Source organism: Otolemur garnettii, unplaced genomic scaffold, assembly GCF_000181295.1.
Source record: "Otolemur garnettii isolate 467f Iridium unplaced genomic scaffold, OtoGar3 scaffold00019, whole genome shotgun sequence".
Classification (NCBI taxonomy): domain Eukaryota; kingdom Metazoa; phylum Chordata; class Mammalia; order Primates; family Galagidae; genus Otolemur; species Otolemur garnettii.
In genome coordinates this window covers 18,474,247-18,497,510 of record NW_003852414.1, presented here as the reverse complement: position 1 = coordinate 18,497,510, position 23,264 = coordinate 18,474,247, and the positions used below count along the sequence as shown (strand labels likewise).

Genomic DNA, 23,264 nt, shown 5'->3' with positions numbered 1-23,264 from the left:
AGGTTTGAACCTGCCACCCTCGGCATATGGGGCTGGCGCCCTACTCACTGAGCCACAGGCGCCACCCCAACACGCAAGTTTTAAAAGACTCAAGTGGTCTTTTGTGACAGGAGGAAAGACTGAGACATTGGTTACGTAGCTTCAAACTGCTCCCCCACAAAGTGTCTCAGGGCAAGAGCCATGGTAAGAGACTAGGTTTAGTTTGAGATGTATGACACGTCACCCCCCCCCCCCGAAAAAAAAGCACAGAAAGTGCTTCTATCTCCATTCTCATGCAAGCATCATAGTGCCCGAGTACAAACACATGCTGATCGGCACACACACCCCAACATGCCTTACACACTCGCACCGGCGTCTCCATCTACGAGGTATACAGCTACGCCCTGCCCTTAACCACTGGCAATGACCCAAGACAAACGTGATCCGCCTCTCCCTTGAATCACCTGTCCCTGACTTTTCTGACCAAGATCAAAAGGATGCAAATGCGCAGAGAACCACTGTACGTACCTGACGCAAAAGTACAACACCACGGGTCCTGACTTTTTAGGGAAGTCATGTTCCAAAACTCTTCGATCTAGTTGAAGCCAGTTTAAGTGCCCCCTGAGGAAAATAAAAAGAAACTGGTTAAGGCTTTGGATTTTGCAGAAGCTTTTCGGGGTGGGGGGACCTGTGGAGCAGAGCGTGCTGGTTGGTAGGTGACCGTGTTAGCTTGTCTGTGTTGGGAGAACCTGAAAGAATTCCCTGGGGAATGATGCTGCCGTAGGAGACACAGCGTGACATTCGCGGGTAGAAAAGGCCCCAGAAAGTCCCAGGGTTGAGACCTGCTGTCTGTTTCCTGGGCTCCACTGCAATGAAAATTGAACTATACACAGTGTCTCAAACAATTATAATCCCATCAACTACACGACCCCATCTACTCTTGGGAAAAATGAAAGTATCTGTCCACACAAAGACCTTTATATAAATGTTCATGGACATTTCATAGATACGGTCACAGACCCCAACTTGAAACAATCCCAATGTTCTATCAACAGCAGAGGGGACAGAAACTGTAATATGTCTGCACAGTGGAATAAAGAGAATTTACCGTGATGCACAGCAGAACCTCCATAGCTGGCCACCTCCCTACACTGACCACCTCCTTAAGTTGACCTAATTTTCATAGACTGGACACGCACCATACCTATGTATCAGCGCAGTGGCCTCATTCCTTACTTGGCCACCTCCCTGTGTCCACCAGTCTGTTACAGTCCCTTGGGTGGTCAACTCACAGAGGTTCTCCTGTGTATAGCATGATGAATTTCAAAATAATTACGCTGAGTAAAGCAAGCCAAAATTAAAAAAAAAAAAAAAAAGAGTATCTCCTGTATGACTCCATTTTTTTTAACTATAGAAAATGCACACTAATCACAGAGATAACAAGCAGGTCAGCTGTTGCCCGGGGTGGCTGAGGGGTACAAGAAGAAACATTCTGGGAGTGCTGGATATTCTCCCTACCCTGACTGTGGCCATGGTCCATGGGTGTGAATGTATGTCCAAACTTACCAAACTGTGCACTTGAACATTGATAGTTCATTGTGTGTCGATTCTGCCTCATTAAAGCTATTTTAGAAACTGAACCCCAGAGCTTATTTGCAAATCGAGGCACTGCTGTGTTTCTTCTCTCTCTCCTTTCCCTCCCGAAATATTCACGGGCCACCTCAGTAAAGCCTCTGGGGATGCAGCAGCCAGCGAAATACACAGGTTCTCAGCCCCCTGGAGCTTATACTCTTGTAAGGAGACACTCAGCAATTGTTTTCTGTAATTAATTACATAATTGCTAATGGCACTAGGACAAGTTAGGAGAGCATTCAGTCTGGGGGCACAGGAAGCACTGCCTGTTTAAGCTGAGATTTGAAGAAAGAGCAGGAGTTAATTCCACAAAGGGGAGCCACTTCTCAGGCTGACAGCAGCATGTGCAAAGGCCCTGGGGTAGGGAGGAAAGAGATGAAGCTGGAGAGAGCCTTGAAGGCCATGTGGGGAGGCTGGTCTTCGAAGCATGAGGCAGAGGCACAGAATAGCTGTGTGCAGAAGAATCTACTCCTCCCCTTACCAATCTCCATCCATTATTCTGAAGGACAGAGTCCAGTTATCACTTTACCAGCGGTTCTCAACCTATGGGTAGAGACCCACAGGAATTGTATGAAAGGGCCACGGCATTAGGAAGGTTGAGAACCACTGCACTTTACTAAACAAACTCACACAGTAAACTCACAGACCCTGTGGACGTGGGTCTCCCCAGGCACGATGCTGAGTGACTCCAATGTTCATGATGCACATGCGTGTGCAAAAGGCTGGCACTTGAGAAAGAAAATCCATCCGCATCACTGTCTGAAACTGCTCCTCTGAGCAGACGCTTGCTTCCAACAAAGGACTGTGAGAAAGCACGCTAGGGGCTTCCACCCCTTTTCTGAAACTTTGCCCCAAATGCATCTTTTTACAAGAAAATAAATCCCTCTCAACGAAGCCCCCTGGCTGTGAGGACGCTGATGTTTGGATTTGCCTCAGAGTGGTGTCTGCCTGAGGAATTCTGGCCTCTTTTTCTCCTTCTAAAAATCTCCAGCTGAGGGTGGCGCCTATGGCTCAAAGGAGTAGGGCTCTGGCCCCATATACCAGAGGTGGTATGTTCAAACCTGGCCCCAGCCAACAAAAAAAAAAAAAAAAATCTCCAGCTGAAAAAAAATTCCATTCACTTAATTTTTTGACTATCTTGGTCTGAATCCAGGAAGGGTTAAAGAAATGAAGGGAAGATTGTGAGTCAAATGTCCAGACACGCCATCCTTAGCCCAGCGGGTTTCTGCACTTCCCGTCTATGGAATTACTCCGTGGACACGTTCATTTTCTCCAGCGGATTTCTCATCCCTGGTCAGTGTCAGCAGCTGTATCTCAGAAGGTGAAAGTCAGCAGGTTTGATCCACTGGTGGGTGTCAGATTATCATAAGCTACAGCCCCTGCCTTCCTGGCTCTGATGATGCCCCGAACTCCCAGGGCCTCCTCCCTACACGCAGGTGAGGTCAGAGGCCACACTCTGTACCTCCACCCGGTCGTGCCAGTTCTCCCAGTTGGAAGTCAGAGCATTGCTTCTCTATCCTCTTTACTTGAACACTCGGCCCCTGTTCAAGGCTGAGTTCAAGCCTGACTTTCAGTGAAGTATCCTTGATTGTCTGAGTGTGGGGCTTCTTTCAAACTTTTCCAGAGCTTCGGGTTTGTGTTGTCGACAAGGCATTTGGTGGACTCTCATACAATGAGTTATTTTTAAAATAGGAGCTGAGTTAAGAGTAACTAAGTTATAAGTTTTCACCATTTAAAAAAATTATCCCCAGAATCTAACACAGCGCCTGGCAGATACTAGGTGTTCAAAAGAAGTGCTTGTTCGCGGACTGAATGACTGATTACCTGCAAGAGCAATCCATCCCTTGCCCAGGAAGATCTGAATATTCATCTTTTGCCTTGCAACACTTCTGTTTTTAATTTTTTAGAAAATTTCTGATCAATGTGAGGGTACACGTGATTAGGTTACATTGTTTGCTTTTGTGAGGAAGCATCTGAGTTCCTTACAATATTTCCTGATAAATGGTCTGCTGGGAACCACCTTTATTCTCGCAAGAGAAATCTTTAAATCACTTGCAGACTAGAATAGTATAAAAGCACCATCATTTTTTATTGTCTGCAAGCTCGAGGAATACATGGGTCATTATGAAAGCTTTGGGATACACAAAAATTAAGAAACGGAGAATCCACGTGGACAGGAACAAATGGAGCCCTCCCCGCAGCATGAAAAGCCGAGCAAGTTGAAACTCGGGTGAATCAGAAAGGACACTGTCGACTGTGTTTCTTGGAAGTGAAATACTGGCCCATAGCACAGTCTGTCTCAAAACTTTCGTAGTGACCTGGAAAGAAGGACCTGAGAGGTAGAATGGTCCACACGTGCCCTCAAAATCAGACCTTGCCCAGGCTTGAGAAATTCTTGCCTTGTTCCAACGTCCCCATATTACTGACCACGCAGCCTGACGGGATGAGACTTGGGTCCCTGGGGGCGGTCACTCACGTGTGAACCATGCAAGGTGCGGACTTGATTCAAGAAGCGCCAGAGGCAGGCGTCACTCGGACCCAGCTCTGCCAGGACCGCACACTACCGATTCTTCACTCACGTGGACGGGAGACACTATGACGGAGTCCCTCTCTACATAATTTCATTCCTCACATTAAATGTTTTTAATTGAATGACTAGTTTTTTAAATGAACGACTTTTTAAGCAATGAATTAAACTGGAAATTCTTTTGCTCCCAGCCAGATATTGCTTTGACATTTATCTATTAAAGGACCGGAAAGGAAAGAGAATGATTAGGAAGCAAAGACCCCAAGGAGGCAAGAATCACCCTCCACGGAGTAGCTGCCCCTGTGGACAAAGGACCTGCCTTTCTCTACCGCCCTGCTGAACTCTTCCTCCCCAATTTTGTGCGGATGGTGGGAAGCACGCACTGGCTGGCTCTGAAGTTCAAGGTGGCGGGGAGCACTTTCCTGCCCCGGAGTCCTCGCACCCTCAGGGGAAGAAAGTTGTCTCTTTCAATGTTTTGAGTTTATAAAAGTCTCTCATGGAAGGCTGATCAGGAAGGGACAGAGTGACAGCACCAACAACCCATCCAAGGTCCCTCATGATAACTATCTGCTATGGATTTGGGCTAAGAGATGGATCGCAAAGCAAACTGGTAACTATAATTCCGGGGCCCCCAGGTTTGGCTGCAGTAGGACTTGTTAAAACGTTACGGGCCCTAAATCACATTCCCTGCACCCAAGAGGGTCAAAGATTCCGCACCGCAGAGGGCCTTTTCTTTCCTATTTAACACCCCCCATCCTGACCTCGAGTGCCTGCCTCAAATCTTTTGTGTTTTCCCTTTCCGTTAGGATGGCAGGAAACTCCAAGAGGTAAAGGAGCGTTTCCTGTATACAGTTTAACTAAGAGATGCCCGATAGCTTTGTTTTCAATGATTCTCATTGATTTTTCATTTGAGAACGCCCATCAGTACATTTGCCAGCAACAACGCAAAAAGCACACCAGCAGCCCGAGGATTTTTGTTATTATGTGACCGATAACGATCTTTAAAGCCAAGCCAGATAACACTCATTTGGTTTATGGGTGCAGTAGGTCAAAGTGTCAGGTCAGTAATAAATATGCAGTCGCTTCTGGGCAACAGAAATTGGATGCATTTATTTAACAGATTCCTTTTAGCTTCTGCATTTAAAACTAATAGATTTTTTTAGTTCAAGTGTTGGCACTTTCAATCTGGATGGCCTCGGGCAGAGCTTTGTTTATAGTTACTGGAGGGTGGAGGAGGGTGACGGTCTATCTGAACCCACGCTTCTCAGAGGTGGTTGGGGAGAAGCCACCAGCCTTTTAGACGCACAGAATTCTTACGGATGCGACTGGTTGGAGGCAGAGTGGGGAACGCTTCAAATGGCAGAATGTTTAGCTATTTGGTGTCCTTGACTCAGAAGTATCTGTGTTCATCGGGACAGCCTAGGGACAGCGATTTAACTAGAAGCTCTCAAGAGCAGAGAAAGGTTCAAGTAGGGTGTGTGCTGGGAAGACCAAGTTACTAAATCACGGGCTATGCAGCCCCACTGAGTTTCTGACTTTTACTTTTTTACTGAAGGAGGAATTGTTTGCTCTGTTATGTCTTCTTAAGCCTATTTCAAATTTTCTACGTATTTACTCATTTTTATTTAAATAGATTTGGGAGGTACACATGGCTTTCTCTTGCACAGCTGAATCCCACAGTGTTACCTCATTTATTAATCACCTCTTAAACTACAAACAAACTCGACATAGAGCCAAAGGCTAATCATTTCTCTATCTCCAGGGGTTAACTGCAGATGCTAAATAAATATTTGTTAAGAGAACGGGTACACCAGCTTCAGAACCATACACCTTCCAGATCAATATTCTTGCAGGTTCAAGGGCCTCCCCCCTCTGTCTAGACACGGCTCCCACCTCAAATAACCAGTCTCCATATTAAAAATTCACTCTGCTCACCTGGCCTGGAGTCCCAGCTCACTCACATCCTCTGCCTTGGGAAGGGAAAGGTGAGGGGGAAGGTCGCTAAGCCCTCCTCGGATGGCACCATTCTTTTTTTATTCATCTTAGCTCCACGCAGGAGAGTTATACCCAAGCCCTTCTCTGCTCACTAACTCTCCGGGACTGTTGTTGTTTGCTCTAAGGCCTGACAGTACGGCACAGTTATCTCAGAGGCCGTAATGCCACGTTCCCAGAGGCAGGTGTGACAAGCCAGGCACAGAAGTTGTGCTAGTTGGTGACTTTCTCCCCTGTCTCCAAACAGCAGATAATAACTGGAACCCCCAAACCCATTTCTAAATAAATCACTTTCCCAGAGAGGCTTCTCACTGCTGTTTCTTGTGCAATTTAGAAAATGGCTCTGCTGTGTTGTTTATTTTTAAATTGTAGATAAGCTTGTGACCGGGACTGCTAAACAACCAGACCCTTTGCAGAGGTCTCACCAGCACTAATCACGGTTTAATCATGGTTAAAGCAAATGCCAAGATGTCCAGGCAGGACCGGGCACCTCCTCGTGCCAGCATTCCAGGTACTAGATCTAAAAAAGAATTTCCAATGAGTCGGGCCATTTTAGACTTAATTACTTGGGTAAGTCAGACGTCCCAAGTAGTGCCAATCAAGTAATTCAATTAATTGAGACATAAGATGCTCAAAGGAAAAAAAAAAAAAGAAAAAGAACCTCAATTGGCTATGTAACAGGTTCTTATTAGAATCCTGCCTTGAGGGTACCTACACCTCTAAAATTTAAGCAGAAAATTATTCCGTAAACTTTTAAATGTAAGCTTTTGTGAAGGAGAGCGAATGTAATTTTTTAACAAATTTCAAAGTTGTCTATTATTAAATAAGAGACAGAATCTTACTTCATTGCCCCTGGGTAGAGTGCAGAGGCATCATCTTAGCTCACAGCAGCCTCAGACTCCTGGACTCAAGGGATCCTCCAGCCTCAGCCTCCCAAGTAGCTGCGACTACACGGGTCCATCACCCTGCCTGGCTAATTTTTCTGTATTTGGTACAGACGGGGTCTTGCTTTTGCTCAGGCTGGTCTCGAATTCCTGAGCTCAGGGGATCCTCCCACCATGACCTCCCAGAAAGCGAGGATTACAAGTGTGAGCCATGGCAGCAGGTCATAAAAGAGACACCCTGCACTCCTTTTGTGAGCACCCATGAGCCCTACAGCCCCACATCCTACCAGCTGAGCTACTGAGCAGTGCTTACATTTTTAATTGGTAAAATACATTCTGACTGTACCTGGCTTTTAAAATACGCGGTAATGGCTAACCAAGTTTATTCTCCTTCTCCTTCTAGTTTCTAAATATTTTAAAAGGTTTTCCTTTTTAACATAGATGCTTATTTATAGCATTCAATGAGCAATGCTTAACACTTATGACAAGTGATTCATTTAAATCTATTAAGACAATCATTACTTCCACTTGGGGTATGTTGGATTATTTCTGCTCAAACTGAAAAGTTGTTCAGTTACAGTTTTTCATGATAGGACCCGCTTTTCTCCCCCACTCCCAGTCCGTAACTAAAAAAAAAAAAGTAAAACTCAGGTCTGAAAACAAAAGAAATATTGGGAAAATAAAACGTAAAGACGACTTTCTCTAAATGATGGATGGCAATTTTTGATCCAGGCATATTTAAGTTACACAACTTCAACACATAGAAAAACTACATCTGAGCTTCAGTGTTGGTTCTCAAACTGTTAGGAATAGAATCAAGAAGGGCTCTAACTTTGCAGGTCCCTAGCAGGTGTCACCATTGGCCTCAACATTCAAAGTTTAAGTCGAGTCAGCTTCTTGGCTCAAGAGCAGCGATTTTCAGCGATTGGGTGTGGATCTTAGTTGAGCCATGAAAATTTCTTTTTTAAATTTTTTAAAAAAAATTTATTGTTGGGGATTCATTGAGGGTACAAGAAACCAAATTTCACTGACTGCATTTGTTAGGGAAAGTCCCTTTTACAATGCCACGAAAAATTATTAATTACATTATTTTCAGAAGAAGTTCAAAGCACAGTATGTATATTCTTTCTTTCTTTTTTTTTTTTTGCTCTATTTTTTTTGATCAACATCACTTAAGTGTGCCACAGAAGTTTAACTATATGTTCAAGTGCACCGTGAGATAGAAAAGGCTGAAAAACACTGCTCTAGAGGGAGAGAGAAGAGGAAATTAATATAGGGTGACTAGATTTTAACATTTGTAAAGCGGGACAACATGGCTGGGGGGCGGGGCGGGGGCGGGACAGGGCAGGGCAGGGCCTGACAGCAATGCAAACTTTGATAAGCAGTTCTCAATAATCACTTCTCAACAATTATTTGTTATTATTGCAGTTTAACATTATAAAATTAACAAAAATAATATAAAACTCATATTCTGGCGAAATAGCCACATGGCAGCCCCAAACCATAGATTCCCTTCCTGGTCTCCTGCCCATTCATGCATTCTTTCCAAAAATCGGGACTTCCAAAAGTGGGACATCTGGTCACCCTAAATTAATACCAACAGTCCCTCTTTCTAGAACATGGGTTTTCAAGCGTGGCCATGTATTAGAATCAACTGGGGGCTCTGTGAGGACTCGCTATGCTCCGGTCACACCCAGATGGATTAAATCAGACTTTCTGGGGCAGGTCCCATGCCTTGGTATTTTATAAAGCATTCCAGGTAATTCCATCAGGCAGCCACAACTATTGAGTTGTGTTACAGTTAAGTTCCACAACCGTGGCAAACCAAATATTTATAATAATTGTTTTAAGATCAAGTTTATACCAGGCTCTCTTACTTTGTTTCAGAATGTTTTAAAGGCTGCCAAAATGTCCTGGTTTGCCTATTTCATCACAATTGAGATCATTTATAGATGACCACCTATATCTCCTTTTATTAGGACAGAGTTGGTAAAACAGAGACGAGGCCAGATCAAATGAATCCTGGAACAGAAAGTGACACTGGTGGGAAGACTGGTGACATCTGAGTAAAGTCACTAGGTTAGTTCAAAATACAGTCCAGTGGCTCGGCGCCTGTGGCTCAAGCGGCTAAGGCGCCAGCCACATACACCTAAGGTGGTGGGTTCGAATCCCCAGCCCAGGCCCGCCAAACAACAATGATGGCTGCAACCAAAAAATGGCCAGGCATTGTGGCGGGCGCCTGTAGTCCCAGCTACTTGGGAGGCTGAGGCGGGAAACTCGCTTGAGCCCAGGAGTTGGAGGTTGCTGTGAGCGTGATGCCATGGCACTCTACCCAGGGGGACAGCTTGAGGCTCTGTCTCAAAAAAAAATACAGTCCAGTGTTAATGTCTTAGTTTTGATAAATTGGACATGGTTTGTAAGATGGTAACACTTGTTGAAGCCAGGTATACAAGAACTCTACTCTTTTTACAATTCTTCAAGTCAAATTATTTCTTCTCTTTTCTTTTTTTTTAAGACAAAGTCTTACTCTGTCGCTCTGGGTAGAATGAGGTGGCATCACTCACAGCAACCTCAAATTCTTGGGCTTGAGCAATCCCTCTTGCCTCAGCCTCCCGAGTAGATGGAACTATAGGTGCTGACCACCACACTTGACTAGTTTTTCTATTTTTTAATTTATTATTATTATTTTTTTTTTAGTAGAGACAAGGTCTCTCTCTCTTGCTCAGGCTGGCCTTGATCTCATGAGCTCAAGCAATCCACCCACCTCAGCCTCTCAGAATGTGAGGATCACAGGCATGAGCCACTGAGCCTGAGCAAGTCAGATTATTTCTGACTGAACAGTTTAAAAGTTTAAATTAAAAAAGAGAAGGTGGAGCTAGCATCATGCCATAAAAACTGCTGGATTACAGACAATATTTAACATTCTTGGGCATAAAGTCTTGCACTGTGGACTCAGACATTTTATTAATGAATGCGATTAGGGAGCGGGAGATGCTTACAGAGACGGCCAGTTTCCTGTCTATTCCTGTTTTATACTTCTTTTCTCCAGTTTCATCTGGATCCCACACGATGCCAAGAGCAGTTAATTCTCAATGGTCCCTGACAATAGCAAAAATTCTGCTCCTAGGAATGATAATGCTGTTGGTAACAAGAGCTTGCACTTGTACAGGCCTTTACCGATCAGAAGCACTTCCCAAGTGTTAATCCTGTTGGGTTTGCACTTGGAAACAGGCGCATGCAGGTAGTGCCCCATCGGCTGCATGAAGAATGAAACCGCGATCACATTTTATTATACAACACACAGTGTAGCACCTATATAAATCACACACACACCCCCACACGCACAATCTGATAACATGGTTATTACAAAGATCTTGTGTTAGTGTACACAGAGAGAAGGCTTGGGGAATACCGTAAAGCTAGTGCTTAACGACACACAATTCACTGACCTAGAGCAGGTGACATCCACTGGCACTATTTACAGGGGACAGCTTTTGGTTTTCCCTTTGCTTCCAGGAAAAGGAGATAAGTTCAGATCCCCAAAGTGGCCCCAACAATGCCTGTTGCCCAGGCGTTGTCTGGCCGGGACTGACTGCCCTGGGTCACAGCTGTCCCTTGCCAACTTGTGTTTCTGTCTCCATGGAGGCACTTGCCCCTGCCATTTACCCTGTCCCTGGTGTGCCAGACACACTCTCCAGTTCCCTTTTGGAAACTGTTTGCCAGCTCCAGCTGTTTCCCCTGACTTCTCCTGGCTGTCCATCACTCCTACCACCAGAGTCTGGGCCAGGTGATGGAGGCGGCCACAATATCGCTGGGCTGTGCCCGAAGGACGACTCACATGCTATTCATCATCGTCCCGGAGAAAGCTTCCACAATGGCTCACCTCCTCCTCACCATCACCCCCTACAGAGCGTCCATGCTACCAGCTCTGTGGCTAGAGAGGGCAAGACGCCTGGTCTTGACGTGTGAGCAGCCTCCTTTCTGCCGAAGCCCTGAACTTCTCCCGGCTGGGCTTTCTCCTCCCTTCCTGGTAATTCCTGCTGACCAGGGGCAGCCATCTCTGTCTTCCAGATCAGTCTCCTACGGGCACCAGGACAGGGCTTTTTTTTCTTGAGGAAGATGTGACTTCGTTCCTGCCACCTGCTCCCTGGACACACCATAGCCCCCAACATCACTAATGTATAGGGCGATCATATGTTCTAGTTTGTCCAAGCCAGCCCCAATTTACAGCCCTGTTTATTCACAGGGTCCCGATTTGGATGATAAATCATGTGGCCGCCCGGTCCATCTGCACCTCTCAGGGGCACAATTCCTGTGCAGCTCTGCCTGGACACCTCTGCTGCTGACCGATGGGGAGGCCGCCTGGTCTTGCTTTAGGACCGTGCCATCCTGCCTCCACGGCATCCCCTATTCCCAGGCCAAGGGATCCTTGCCTAGCTGCTAACCTAACACTGATCTACTAGTAGTTTAGGGGACCATGTCTGTAATTCTAGAGACCCAGAGCGGTATACACGTGCACACAAGCACACGCACAGAGGAAAGAGAATTACGAACCATTTGCTCACAACAGCTCATTTTTCTCTCAGGATCTGCATAGACCTTCTCTGTACTCTTCCGATAACAGGACAATAAGAAGGACATTGAGACTTTAGTAATGGTTCTCTTTCCTTGTATTGTAAAACACCATTTTACAGAGCCACATGGGAAGACCAGCAGAAGCAAATAATATTCTGCACAGACCAGCGACCTGAATGTTTGATCATCATTTTCTCTCTGCTTTGGCTTAGACGGGGGAGTGCCTAGCTTTTTTTCATTTTGAATTTATCCTTAAATTCACTTCCTGTTATTGTTATCCCAACCCTGGAGAGAAACGTTTCACCTCCAGAAGTTTTCGTTTAGCTTTAATAGAAAACAAACCCACACAGATCTACTTTAACAAAAAAAAATAAACATTTCGGTCTGCACGTGAACCTGCTTGATTATGTGTTTAAGAACTAGTTCACCTAATAATCTCATAATACTGGCATCATCCTAATTATATCCCTTGGCTATTCCAGCCATGATCACAAGGCCTTTGAAACGCAGATGATGAACTTGGACTGACCCCAGACCACGGGACCCAAGTGGCCCACAGCTGATCCCCCTGCTGGCTGCTGGAGCAGCCAGTCCAACTCCCTTTTCTGTGGGGTTCAGAGGGCTGTGGCAGTACTTACGTCTCATCTGTGAACGCGATCCCAAAGTATTCCTTCTCCTTCAGATTGAAGTGAGATGCCACAAGGTCCAGAAGCTCCTTGGCCAAAAGCTTGGGCTGGCGGAGGAGAGAAGAGAACAGAGAAGGATAAGAGATAAGCAACTGCCCTTCCTAAAGCCTGCAAAAGCAGGTATCTGAATGTTTTCAGCGGAACGTCTCAAAGCTTGACTATGTCACTGCAAGGGATTTTCATAAAGCAGCAGAGTGAGGGGCCACTGCGGGACCAAGACTTTCCACCTTGGTTCCAGGCCATCGTCTGCTGTCAACAGATGACACTGGCTCTTTTGGTCGAGCTGTCCAACCTGTAGTTTCCTTCCCCACTTCACAGGGCATGGACAAGAAGATGCCTTCTTTTTAACAAGTTGCACTTAACAAACCCAGTCGTTTCTGTGTGGTATTGTTATAAGCACTTTACAAAAGCTGTTCTCTTTAATCCTTATTGCAACCCTATCAGGTATCCACTGTACAGGGAGGACCTGGTCACCTACAGAGAAAGCAAGTGTTGGGACTAGAATTTGGACCTTGGAGATCCAGCTGCCGAGACTCTACCCTCAACCACTCTGCATGTCCCCATAACTTTAAATAGAAATAGTAAAGTTTAGGATATTGCATCCTCATTATAAGTGAAATGTGTTTGTAATTTCCCTTTATATTGATACATTTTTTCCAATTTTGATATCGGGTCTATCCAGATGAAGTAGGAAAAAAAAAGAAATAATAAAGGCACAGCCTATTAAAACTGCTAAAATTAAAAATCCAAAGAGCCTTGGCAATAGTATTTAAGAGTAAACTAAAAATTCACCTTTTCCAAGAAGAAGAGGCTTTACCTAACTATGTTTTATCGTAAGATAAAATTCTTTCTTTAAAACCTCTGCCAGTCTAAAGATGGGCATCAGAGCTCCGGGCATAAAATCCCCCCAGAGATGCTGGTGAGTATTGTCGACACGTTATTCTCCCCGGTCCCTGAAATGATCAAAGAACACCGAGCAGTGCAGTGGGGAGGAGGAAAGGCTGTGTGATGGGACACACGGCCTGCCAGAGAACAGCTATTTCTAAATTACCTTCCATTTCATGCATACGAAAACGCATTGCCTTTATTCTGTGACAACTGTTCCGTTCCAAGGACATTTACTGGGTATCCCCAAGCTCAGAGCAAAGACAAAGATTCCAGGAGAGAGAATGTGTGTGTGTGTGTGTGTGTGTGTGTGCATGTGTGTGTGACTGTGTGCATTTATATGCATTATTTTCAATTTTCCTGAATGTGTTTCTTATTCTGTTGGCCCGGGAAGCCCGATTCCTGGGGTTGGCATAGTGTATCTATAATACGATTACATCTATTCTCTGCTCCAGAGAGCAGGTAAGGATGAATGGAAGGTGGTGTGTGGAGAGGGGTGGGAGGGCAGTTTGGGGAAGAAGGGGGGCCAGGGAAACAAATGTGATCTTAGCCAACAGGCACTGAGCACTCCAGCTGCTCCCCCTGGGATAAGCCTGAGGTTATGTTAGCCGATCATATTATATTTACCTCTCCTTCTAATTCCACACTTTCCCAGGAACTGGCTGAGGTACCACCGTGTCCCGATCTCACAACTGTCTAGAATAGACATTATCATTCCTTTGCCAAAGACGATGGAGACCTAGAGACAGCAGCCAGCCTGTTCTCACCATTACAGCAAAGCCAGGAATTATAACAAAGTTCAGATGCACACCATGGAATATTATTTTTGCTGGAAAAAAGAATGAATAATTCTGACATGGATGGATCCTGAAGACATTATGCTAAGTTAAAGAAGCCAGACACCAAAGGACAGGTATTATAATTCTGCTTAGATGAGGTAATTATAGTAAGCAAACTTATGGTGACAACAGAATAGAGGTTACCAGGGCATGGCGGGAGGAAAGGATGGAGAGTTACTACTTAATGGTACAGAATTTCTGTTTTGGATGATGAAAAATTTTGGAAATAGTAGTGACAGTTACAACATTGTGAATACACTTAATGCCACTAAATTGCACACATAAAAATGATTACAATCGGTAAGTTTTATCTTATGTATATTTTGATGCAATAAAAGAGAAAGAAGAATAAAAACAACAACTGAGGTCTGGCTGGACTCTAAGCCCACATGCATAATCCCTCTGCCATCCCTCCTCTGCTGATGCTACCCCCGAGTGAGAGGTCAAGGATCATGTGTCCTGGGAGCCCTGGCTGTGTGAGAGCTATATTGCTCACTTGAAATCAGTACATTGGCACTCCTGATTTATACATCAGTACCTTGAACTTGGGTAAATGTGAGTCTTCCCTCAAGGATGAAAAAAATCAGGTTTCTGAGCCTGCATAGATAAAGAGATGGCTTAACACATTGAAGAATTCACTAGAGTAATGAATGCCATCTTTATAGCCTTGTGGAAATTGACATTTGGCCTCTTCCTAGTGATATGTCCTTCTGATTAGCCTGGGACACAGCCCTTTATATATTGAAATCTCTACAATAAGAAAATGCCTTTTCCTGGTGACTCATAAATTGAATAAAACTAAAAAGGCTCTGAGCAGTTAATGCCATCACTAGAATAAACTTCATCCTTTCAAATGAACTCTTTTTCATTTGAAGCTATGCATAAGGATATATAGCTTATTAAATCAAAATCGAAATTACAAAGGTCGGTTTCATTACTTTATACAAGTTATTACAGATCATATGTATCACTTCAAGGAAGAAAAGCCAGAATTTATCACCTACAATTTACAAATGCAGAAATAAGGCGCCAAGGTTACAACTCCTGAATCTTAACTGCTTTAAAAAACTACACACTTTTTTTTCTGCTATCAGAAAAAGTGGCTACAGCCCAGAAAGTGGCTGTTCCATCAACCAGAGTGACAGCTTCCTCCCCACACCTTACAGATGGTCGTGTAGCGTGAATGAGAAATAAACTTCATTAAGTCACTGAGACTTTGGGGGTTGTTTGTCATTACGGGATAACCTAGCCTATCCTGATTAATTCAGGCATCAAATCTTTAAATCTCTGTACAGTTGGTTTAAAACTGTTTAAGGCATCAGCCCCTTGATTTCCTGATGTTGCAAACTAAGGCAATATCCCATCCTGACATGATAGTGATTAATGTACTACATTGTTCCAAAAGTTTCCTAAACTCCTTTAGAGAAAGTTGCTGGCTGAGCAGAAAGCCGTCTACTCTTATGTACTTTGCAGGGATGTTTACAGAACCCTGCTGATTATAATTTGCCAATTACTCCTGCTGTAAACATTCACTGCACTTTGCAGGGATCGGGCTGGGAGCAAAGCCAGAAAGGCCGCCTGTACCCCATCGAGTTCTGCAGGACAACCTGGGCAGGGGTCCAGAGGCCACTCAGGCAAAGCAAGCCCTGCCCATCGTGGGTTTTTCAAAAATAGCCTCTCCTGGGTCATCAACCCTGCGAGGTCCCTGCATTTAAAACTGACTTTGTCTCAGTGTGGGATTAACTTTGTCCACTCACTCTCACTAGTTTTTCTCCTCTTTTTAAAATTTTTTTTTCTTTTATTTTTTGAGACACAGTGTCACTATGTTGCCCTCAGTAGAGTGCTATAGCATCACAGCTCACAGCAACCTCAAACTTTTGGGCTTAAGCGATTCTCTTGCCTCAGCCTCCCAGGTAGCTGGGACTACAGGCACCTGCCACAACGCCCAGCTATTTTTGTTGTTGTAGTTGTCATTATTGGTTAGCTGGCCCGGGATGGGTTCAAACCCACGAGCCCCAGCGTACGTGGCCCGAGCCCTCTTTTTCTTTTTTCTATCTCAGATTCCTCTTCCATTGTCTTTCTAAGCTTTTATTCCTCCTTTCACCTGACAAATGAAATCTGATAAATGTCCTCCTCAAAGTGTGCTGCTCGGTCGTGCTGATCAGGGAGCTAAGAGGATGGCCTCTCAGTGCCAACTTAGCGGGGAAACCTGGGCTCCCGCCACGTCCTCTAGGGAGGGAAGGAAAGGAGTGCTCGGTCAATGCTGCTCTGACCGCACCACCCAGATCTGAGTTCCTGGGGGCTTGGGACTGTCGGGGAACCCTGCAAGTACCCAGCATATTATGGGGTTCTGGATTAAGCCATATGCTTCCAGGCCTGCTTTCTCCCAGGTAGGACATGACCAACCGTGATGACCTTGTGTACAGGGCTGTAAGTGCTCCAGGCACATGTGTGTGACAAACATCCTTCCCGATGACCTCTGCCAGCCTTTCAGGCAAAGTCTAGGGCAAGGGAATCACAGAGGATGTGGTAGCACCTGGCACCTGTCCAGTTCCTCACGGCATATATTCACCATCGCTTACATTTAACCCCCCCACTTTAAACTAAAGACGTGCACATCCAGAGGGGTGATCCTGGGTGAATTACACCTCCGCTCTGGGCCTCAGTTCTCTCTCTGCGTGACCACATGCTGGAGGTGACGAAACGGGTTCCTGTCCTAGGATATTCTTTATGTTATTATGAAATTGAGCTTCTTCCTTTCCTAAAATCTATCAGCCTTTTTCAGTGGTCCCCCCCTCAAAGCTATGCCCATACCCCGATCCCCAGAGCCTGTGATATTACCTTATGTATGCATGACAAAATATGTATAAAAGTTCTTGAGAGGAGGAGCTTATCTGAAATATCTGGGGGGGGGGTGCTCTGATAAGAAAGAGGGAGCGGGATCTTTGAGGCAGAGACACCCAGAGAGGGGAGGACCCAGGGAAGTCGGCAGCTGCTGGAAGGCAGAAGAGGCGAGGAACCCATCCTCCCCTCCAGCCAGAGCTGTGAGGACACAGACTGTTATTTTCAGCTGCCAGATTTGTGGTTATTTGTGACGGTGGCCATAGGTCAGACACACCCTCAGATGGGAACCCCAGAGATCTAGAGTCCCCTTTACAGTGCGTGACCTACGGTTTCTTGTTGTGGGAAACTTGGTATTTGCTACTTATTTGAGACATAAGTGACCTCAGTTCTGGGCCTCTGCTGGCCTTTGTGTCCTCTCTTCAGAGCACCGGTGACACTCTGGACGAGGCAGGCAGATGTACTAGGCCCACAGTGGACCCCACGGCAGTGGAGGGCAAAGTGGGCCTGACTCCACCAGCAGGTTCTCCCCGCAGGACTCTCCTCCCCTGAGGGCATCTTGTAGATTCTAAGACCAAGGATTTGCCATTTCTGAGTTAATTGCATTAAAAAAAAAAATAAAATCAAACCTCTAACAGTAACCACTCAAAGATTCCCTCCCATCTGAGCTTTCGGGGGAGTCCTGACCGCATCTGAAGAGCTCCCGTTCCCCAGCTCCCTCTCCTCAGTGAGGGTGTTTTTGACAGTTCACTTGTCACTGCAGGGTGTATAGTGATTGTCTGGCTGCCAGGGGATGGGGTGGCACAAGCTACAGCCCTGGGCCATTGGAGGCCTGGCTCTGCCGGCCCATCCACTCTACCCTGGGGCCCCATGGATGGGTGACCCCTGCCCGTTAGGGGTGGCCACAGCTGTGAGGTGGCAGATGAGCAGAATACATGACTGGTCTGACCCTTCTTTCTCAATAGAAGGGGCGGGGGTAATTTTTCTGAAAACCTGGGGGTAGAGGGGAGGACAATGGCTTTGAAAGCTTATTACTGAGACCTTCTTTGAAAGCTTATTACTGTGGTTCCCTCCTCCCCCTCCCCTGGGGCTCTGCAAAGCCCAATCTTATTCCTGGAGAGGAATGAGGCATGAGGTCACCACAGCTCTGTCCAGGGCAGGGACAGCAGGTCTGTCTGCTCCCCTCCCTGCTGCCCTGGGGTGCTCTGCTGATTAGCTGGCGAGTCTGAGTTCCTTCCTGCCTAGATTCTGTGGCAAGGGACAAACAGAGGCTACTTCCTCTATGCAGACTACTGTGAAGAACAATGCGACCCGCACTCCCCCAACTGCCAAGCACCCAGGATAAGTGGGGGAGGCCACAGACCCTCTGCCAGGCAGTGGGCTGGGGGGCCCAGGACGGGGCATGTCTCCATTCCAGAGGTCACTCTCCGGCCTGAACCTGGCCTGTCAGAGGGCAAGAAATACATATTGTTCTTCCAGCTTAGCAGAGACACAGTGGCAAGCACAAACAGTGCCCGGCTATCCCAGCCTTCACTGGCTCCTGTAGAGCATTTGCTGGGTCAGCCCCTGAAGCCAGAAACCTGTACAGTAGACACTGGGATTGACAGAGGAGAGGACAGAGGCTCACAGAGAGAGAGGAGGGAATTGCCAAACTTTCACAGCTGCTAAGTGGCAGATCTGAGCCACTGCACTAGGATAGCGCAGGTCACCTGGGAACACTGGGTTGTGTAAGAGCCAGAGAGACCATCTGCCCAGCCCACTTCGTTACCAGGCATGTAGGAGCCTGTCCGGGGGCAAGGGCGGTAACCCTCGTTAGCACCAAAGGTAGGGTAGGACCCTGACGGCAGGTCCTTTGCCCTTCCTAAAACTTCGTGTGTGTATGGGTGGAGCAGCAGGCTACAAGCTTCTAAAGCAGGAAAGAGAAAGAATAAATACACCAATGAAAGGGGGGCCTGGCAGGAGAAAGGCAGCCACTGACACCAAGGATGCTCAGATTTAGACTTCCTGGGGCCCCTGCTCCCCCAGCACATAGAGCCTTGGCTGCAAGCTTGGCTCATATCATCTCATTTAATCTTCAGAGCAACCCTGCAATGGTCAGGAGGACACTGGGGCTCAGAAATGCTGAATGGTAAGCCCAAGGTCACAATCCCCAGACAACTCAGAGCCCACCAGGGGCTTCAGTCTAGGGCTGATTCCAAAGCCTTGAATTTTTCATTTAACTTCAGTCTCATTTTTTCTTTGTTTTTAGACAGGGTCTTACTGCATCACCGAGGCTGGATGCAATGGCTCGATGATAGCTCACAGCAACCTCAAACTGCTGGGTACAAGTGATCCTCCTGCCTCACCCTCCCAAGTAGGTGGCACTACAACTGCATGTCACTGAGACTGGCTAAATTTCTTAAAATTTTTTTGTAAAGACAGGGTCTCACTATTCCCCAGGCTGGTCTTGAACTCCTGAACTCAAACAATCCTCCTGCCTCTAAATTTTTTTTAATTGCCTTAAGAAATTATATGTATTGGTGGTGCCCATAGCTCGGGTAGGGTACTGGCCACATACACCAAGGCTGGCAGGTTTGAACTCAGCCCAGGCCAGCTAAAAACAATGACAACAGCAACCAAAAATAGCCAGGCGTTGGGGTGGGCACCTGTAGTCCCAGCTACTTAGGAGGCCGAGGCAAGAGAATCGCCTAAGCCCAAGAGTTTGAGGTTGCTGTGAGCTGTGACGTCACAGCACTCTACCAAAGGTGACATAATGAGACTTAGTCTCAAAAAAAAAAAAAAAAGGAAAAAGAAAGTGTATGTATTTATGCTGTATGACATGACGTTTTGATTCTACGAATACATAGCGGACTAACCAAGCTCATGAATGTACCCATGATACTGATCAATTTTTTTTATGGTGAGAACATTTAAATGTACTTTCTCAGCACCAGACAAGGACGTGAGATGCTGTTATTAGCTATCATCACTGCGAGGTACTATCGATCCCCTGAACAAAGCCCTGCTCAGAAATGCTCAGGTCTCAGCCAGTAACAGCTCCTCTGAAGTCACAATGTACAAGCCCCTTTCTCTAAATGCAACAGAATTCTGCAGAGAGGAAGTTCCCAGAGGGCAGAGGCCCTTTCTTATTGCTATTTGTGTCTCCTCTCACACGGTGCGGGACACACAGTAGGTGCCTAATAAAGGTTTCTTACTGGGAGAGTGGGACAGGATAAAGAGCGGAGGATTTGTTTGTTGTTATGACACGAGACAGAATGAAACTCAGAAAAAAGAAACAAAACAACTCAGGTACTCTCTTGGGGCTGGTTGGAACACAGGACTGCTGGGCAGGGACCAGGGGGACACACAGAGCCAGATGGGACCAGCCGTCACGTGCTCACAGATGCGAGAGAGGCACTGGGTCACAGCCAGACCACACACCTCCAGCCGCCATGAAGGGGCCTGAAATATACACTTGAGTGCGCCCCAGAAAGGATGTCCCGATCCCAGCCCTTCACTGGTGCCTCTTCTTTCTCCCTCAACTCCCCCAACAACCAGCGACAGCCGCAGTCAGCTCTTTGGACAGCTCTCCTGGTCCCTTTCTCCTTCCCAGGGACTCTGCCCTTTAACCCAGGGACAGGGACGCCCTGGGAGCAAACTCTGCAGTTCATCTTTTTGTCTCCCGCCTTCCCCGGTAGGCTTTTATGCCCCTGGTCTCTTCCTCTTATTTCCACACAGTTTCTTCTGCATTTCCCTCAGCTGCGGCCTGATCTCAGCGTGCTCTGAAAACTTGGGGCTGGGAAGAGTCGGGGAGGGAGGGGAGGGAGGCTTTCTCCTCCGCGCGTGAATGATGCGGGCTGGAAAGGCTCTGACAGGCGTGCATAATCATCGCTCCTCCAGGAACCCGGAGCGTGCCTGCCAGCCGGCTGGGGACCCGCTTTCTACGGGATCCCCTGGGGACTCTGGGAGGCGGGCAGGTGTTCATTAGGGAGCACCTCCTGATTACCAGAGGAACCCCCAGACTCCAGCCTGCTTGGGGCAATGTCACCAGGACTGTGCGTCCATGGCAGCTGCTCCCCCACCCCCTTGGCGGCCTCTTTGCATTAATGAAACAGTAACAGTTTCGGTGAGGGAAGAAAACACAATGAGACAGGCAGTTCTCAATTTGCCCCTGCCAGACAGGGCTGTCAAGTCTGCAGAGCAAATTTTGAGATATTTATAGCGAATGCAGGGCTGATAAGCCAAGCTTCACCTGGGGATTCCAAGCTTCATCTTCCACAGGAGCTCATCTACTCTAAATTACTATTTTGGATACAAACTAACCATGCACACAGGAGGGGAGATAAGTTCCCCTAAACAAAACACCGGCACATTGGTATCTTTCAGGAGGCCAAACGGCACCAAGGCCAACTTGAACTTGATGTCATGACACGGCATGCTGAGTTATTCCACTGGCTTGAGGCTCAGAGAAGAGCAGAGATGGGTTGTCGTCCAAGTGGCACATGGAGCAGACGTTGAAATCAGAGTTACGAAACAGGCTCCGTGTGGCACAGAGCGAGGCCACGAAGCCTTTGGAAAGGCTGAGTCATCAGAACTGGCCGCACTGCAGTGGCTGGGTGCTTTTAGGAGTTCATCAGCACAGGGGCTGCTCCGTGGTTGGTGGAGAGGAAGAGGGAAGCGGGGACTGTTTTCAGGGAGAGGTGGGCTGCTTGTTCCTGTCCAGAGTAATGAACAGGGGTGGGGGGGGTGGCTCCTGTGACACCTGCCGCCCTCCACCAAGGCAGTGGCTGGCCTTCAAAGGATGTGGCTACCCCTGCACCAGGTTGGCAAGAGAAACAATGGCATCGAGAGTCTGGAGTTCAGAGAGGGTTAAAAAACAGTAACACAGCACAGTCAGCTCTCTGTCCTCCGGCTTCCACCACTGCACAGGCAACTAATGGTGGATCAAAAATACTTGAAAAATAACAGTTTTATAAAAATAATATGAATAAAAAAAGACAGCATGAAACTGTGTATGCAGCATTTGTATTAGGTATTATAAGTCATCTGGAGATGATTTCAAGCATACAGGAGGATGTGGTTAGGTCGCTGGCAAATACTATACCATTTTGTAGCAGTGCCCAGTTGTCCCTGGGGGACACATTCCAAGGCCACAGGGGCCGCCTGAAGCTGTGGATAGCACAGAATCCTACATAGACTACATTATTTTCTATACATACACACCTATGGGGAAGCTTAACTTATACACGAGGTGCAGTAAGAGATTAGCAACCATAACTAATCATAAAATATGCCAGCATCACTATTCTTGAGTTTGGGGGCCATTATGACATCAAACATGGGTGACAAGAACAAACGAACTGGGATCCCACACAGTTGATCTGATCACCAAGGAGGTTCCTAAGGGGTGGGGAGCGCAGACTCTCTGGACAAAAATGGGGGATTCACATGTCAGGTGGGATGGAGCCGGATGGCGAGAGATTTTTATCATGCCACTCAGCACGGCCAACAATTTGAAATTCATGAATTATTTCTGGAGTTTTCCACTGAGTATGTTTGAACCTGGGTTGACTGAAAGCAACTGAAGAGTAGAAAAGGAAACCACAGATAAGGGGCGACTCCGTATGTCCGAGACTTACTTGGGCAGCTGAGGACTTTGGGATCTTCATGGCTCCAGATACCAGGGGCTGACAGGACAGTGCTTTCCTCTTAAATGTAAGCGCCCCCTTCATGAAACGTGGGCAGTCGGATCTGCAGCTGGACCACAGGGCTTTGAAACCCAATTCTATTCCAAGTGTAAACCGATCATCTTCTATTACACCTTCTCTGTGAAGGCTGGGACCATAACCTCCACCTTACGAGGCTGTTGTGAGGATTCTATAACTTGTCATTTAAAAAGTACCTGGTGGGTGACACGTCCTCAGGAAGAGAGTTCCTCTTTTCTTTAATCAGGAACTGAATCCCTAGGGTCAGTTCAGTTATATCCTTTCCATTCACTAGAGGAAGCCTCTTCCTCGGCATCTGGGTACACCTATTGCTTCTTTAAGGGTTAAAATTACACAGTATTTACTGACTGGAAGAAAAAGAAGTCTCCCTCTAGCTCCAGAGAGGTGCCCTGGCTTTTCTTTGTTTGTTAGCCTTTTAATTTGGAAGTTCCCCAACTGCCTTCCCCCTGGAACCTCTCCCTAAGCGTCCCCTCCCTGTAGCCCTTGCAGATCACGGGCGGGCGGGTATAGCGGAGAGACATTTTGGTCAGCTGGTGATGTCATTTCCAATACAATTAAAAAGGCGCTCTCCCTGGGCAAGGAGAGTAATGAAATGGCCCACAGAGACTGGTCTCACAGGAGGCTAAGGAGGAAAGATCCACTTTTGGCTGAAAAATATTTATTCCTAGAGAGCAGTTTCTTGACAGTCAGACAAGCAACCCAGCCCCCTCCCTCCTGCT

At 46.7% G+C, this 23,264-nt stretch overlaps 1 protein-coding gene across 3 annotated transcripts in view; it reads right to left on the bottom strand.

The window, feature by feature from the left end:
• The window catches only part of FRMD4A (FERM domain containing 4A), a 300,319-nt gene that overhangs the window by 126,139 nt on the left and 150,916 nt on the right, over positions 1 to 23,264 (bottom strand). For all 3 annotated transcript variants that reach the window (XM_023511417.1, XM_023511418.1, XM_012803361.2), the window contains exons 3-4: positions 12,228 to 12,322; positions 508 to 600 (exon numbers count right to left, since the gene is read on the bottom strand). In XM_023511417.1, coding sequence (XP_023367185.1) covers positions 508 to 600; positions 12,228 to 12,322 — 188 coding nt within the window. The remainder of the gene's footprint in view (positions 1 to 507; positions 601 to 12,227; positions 12,323 to 23,264) is intronic.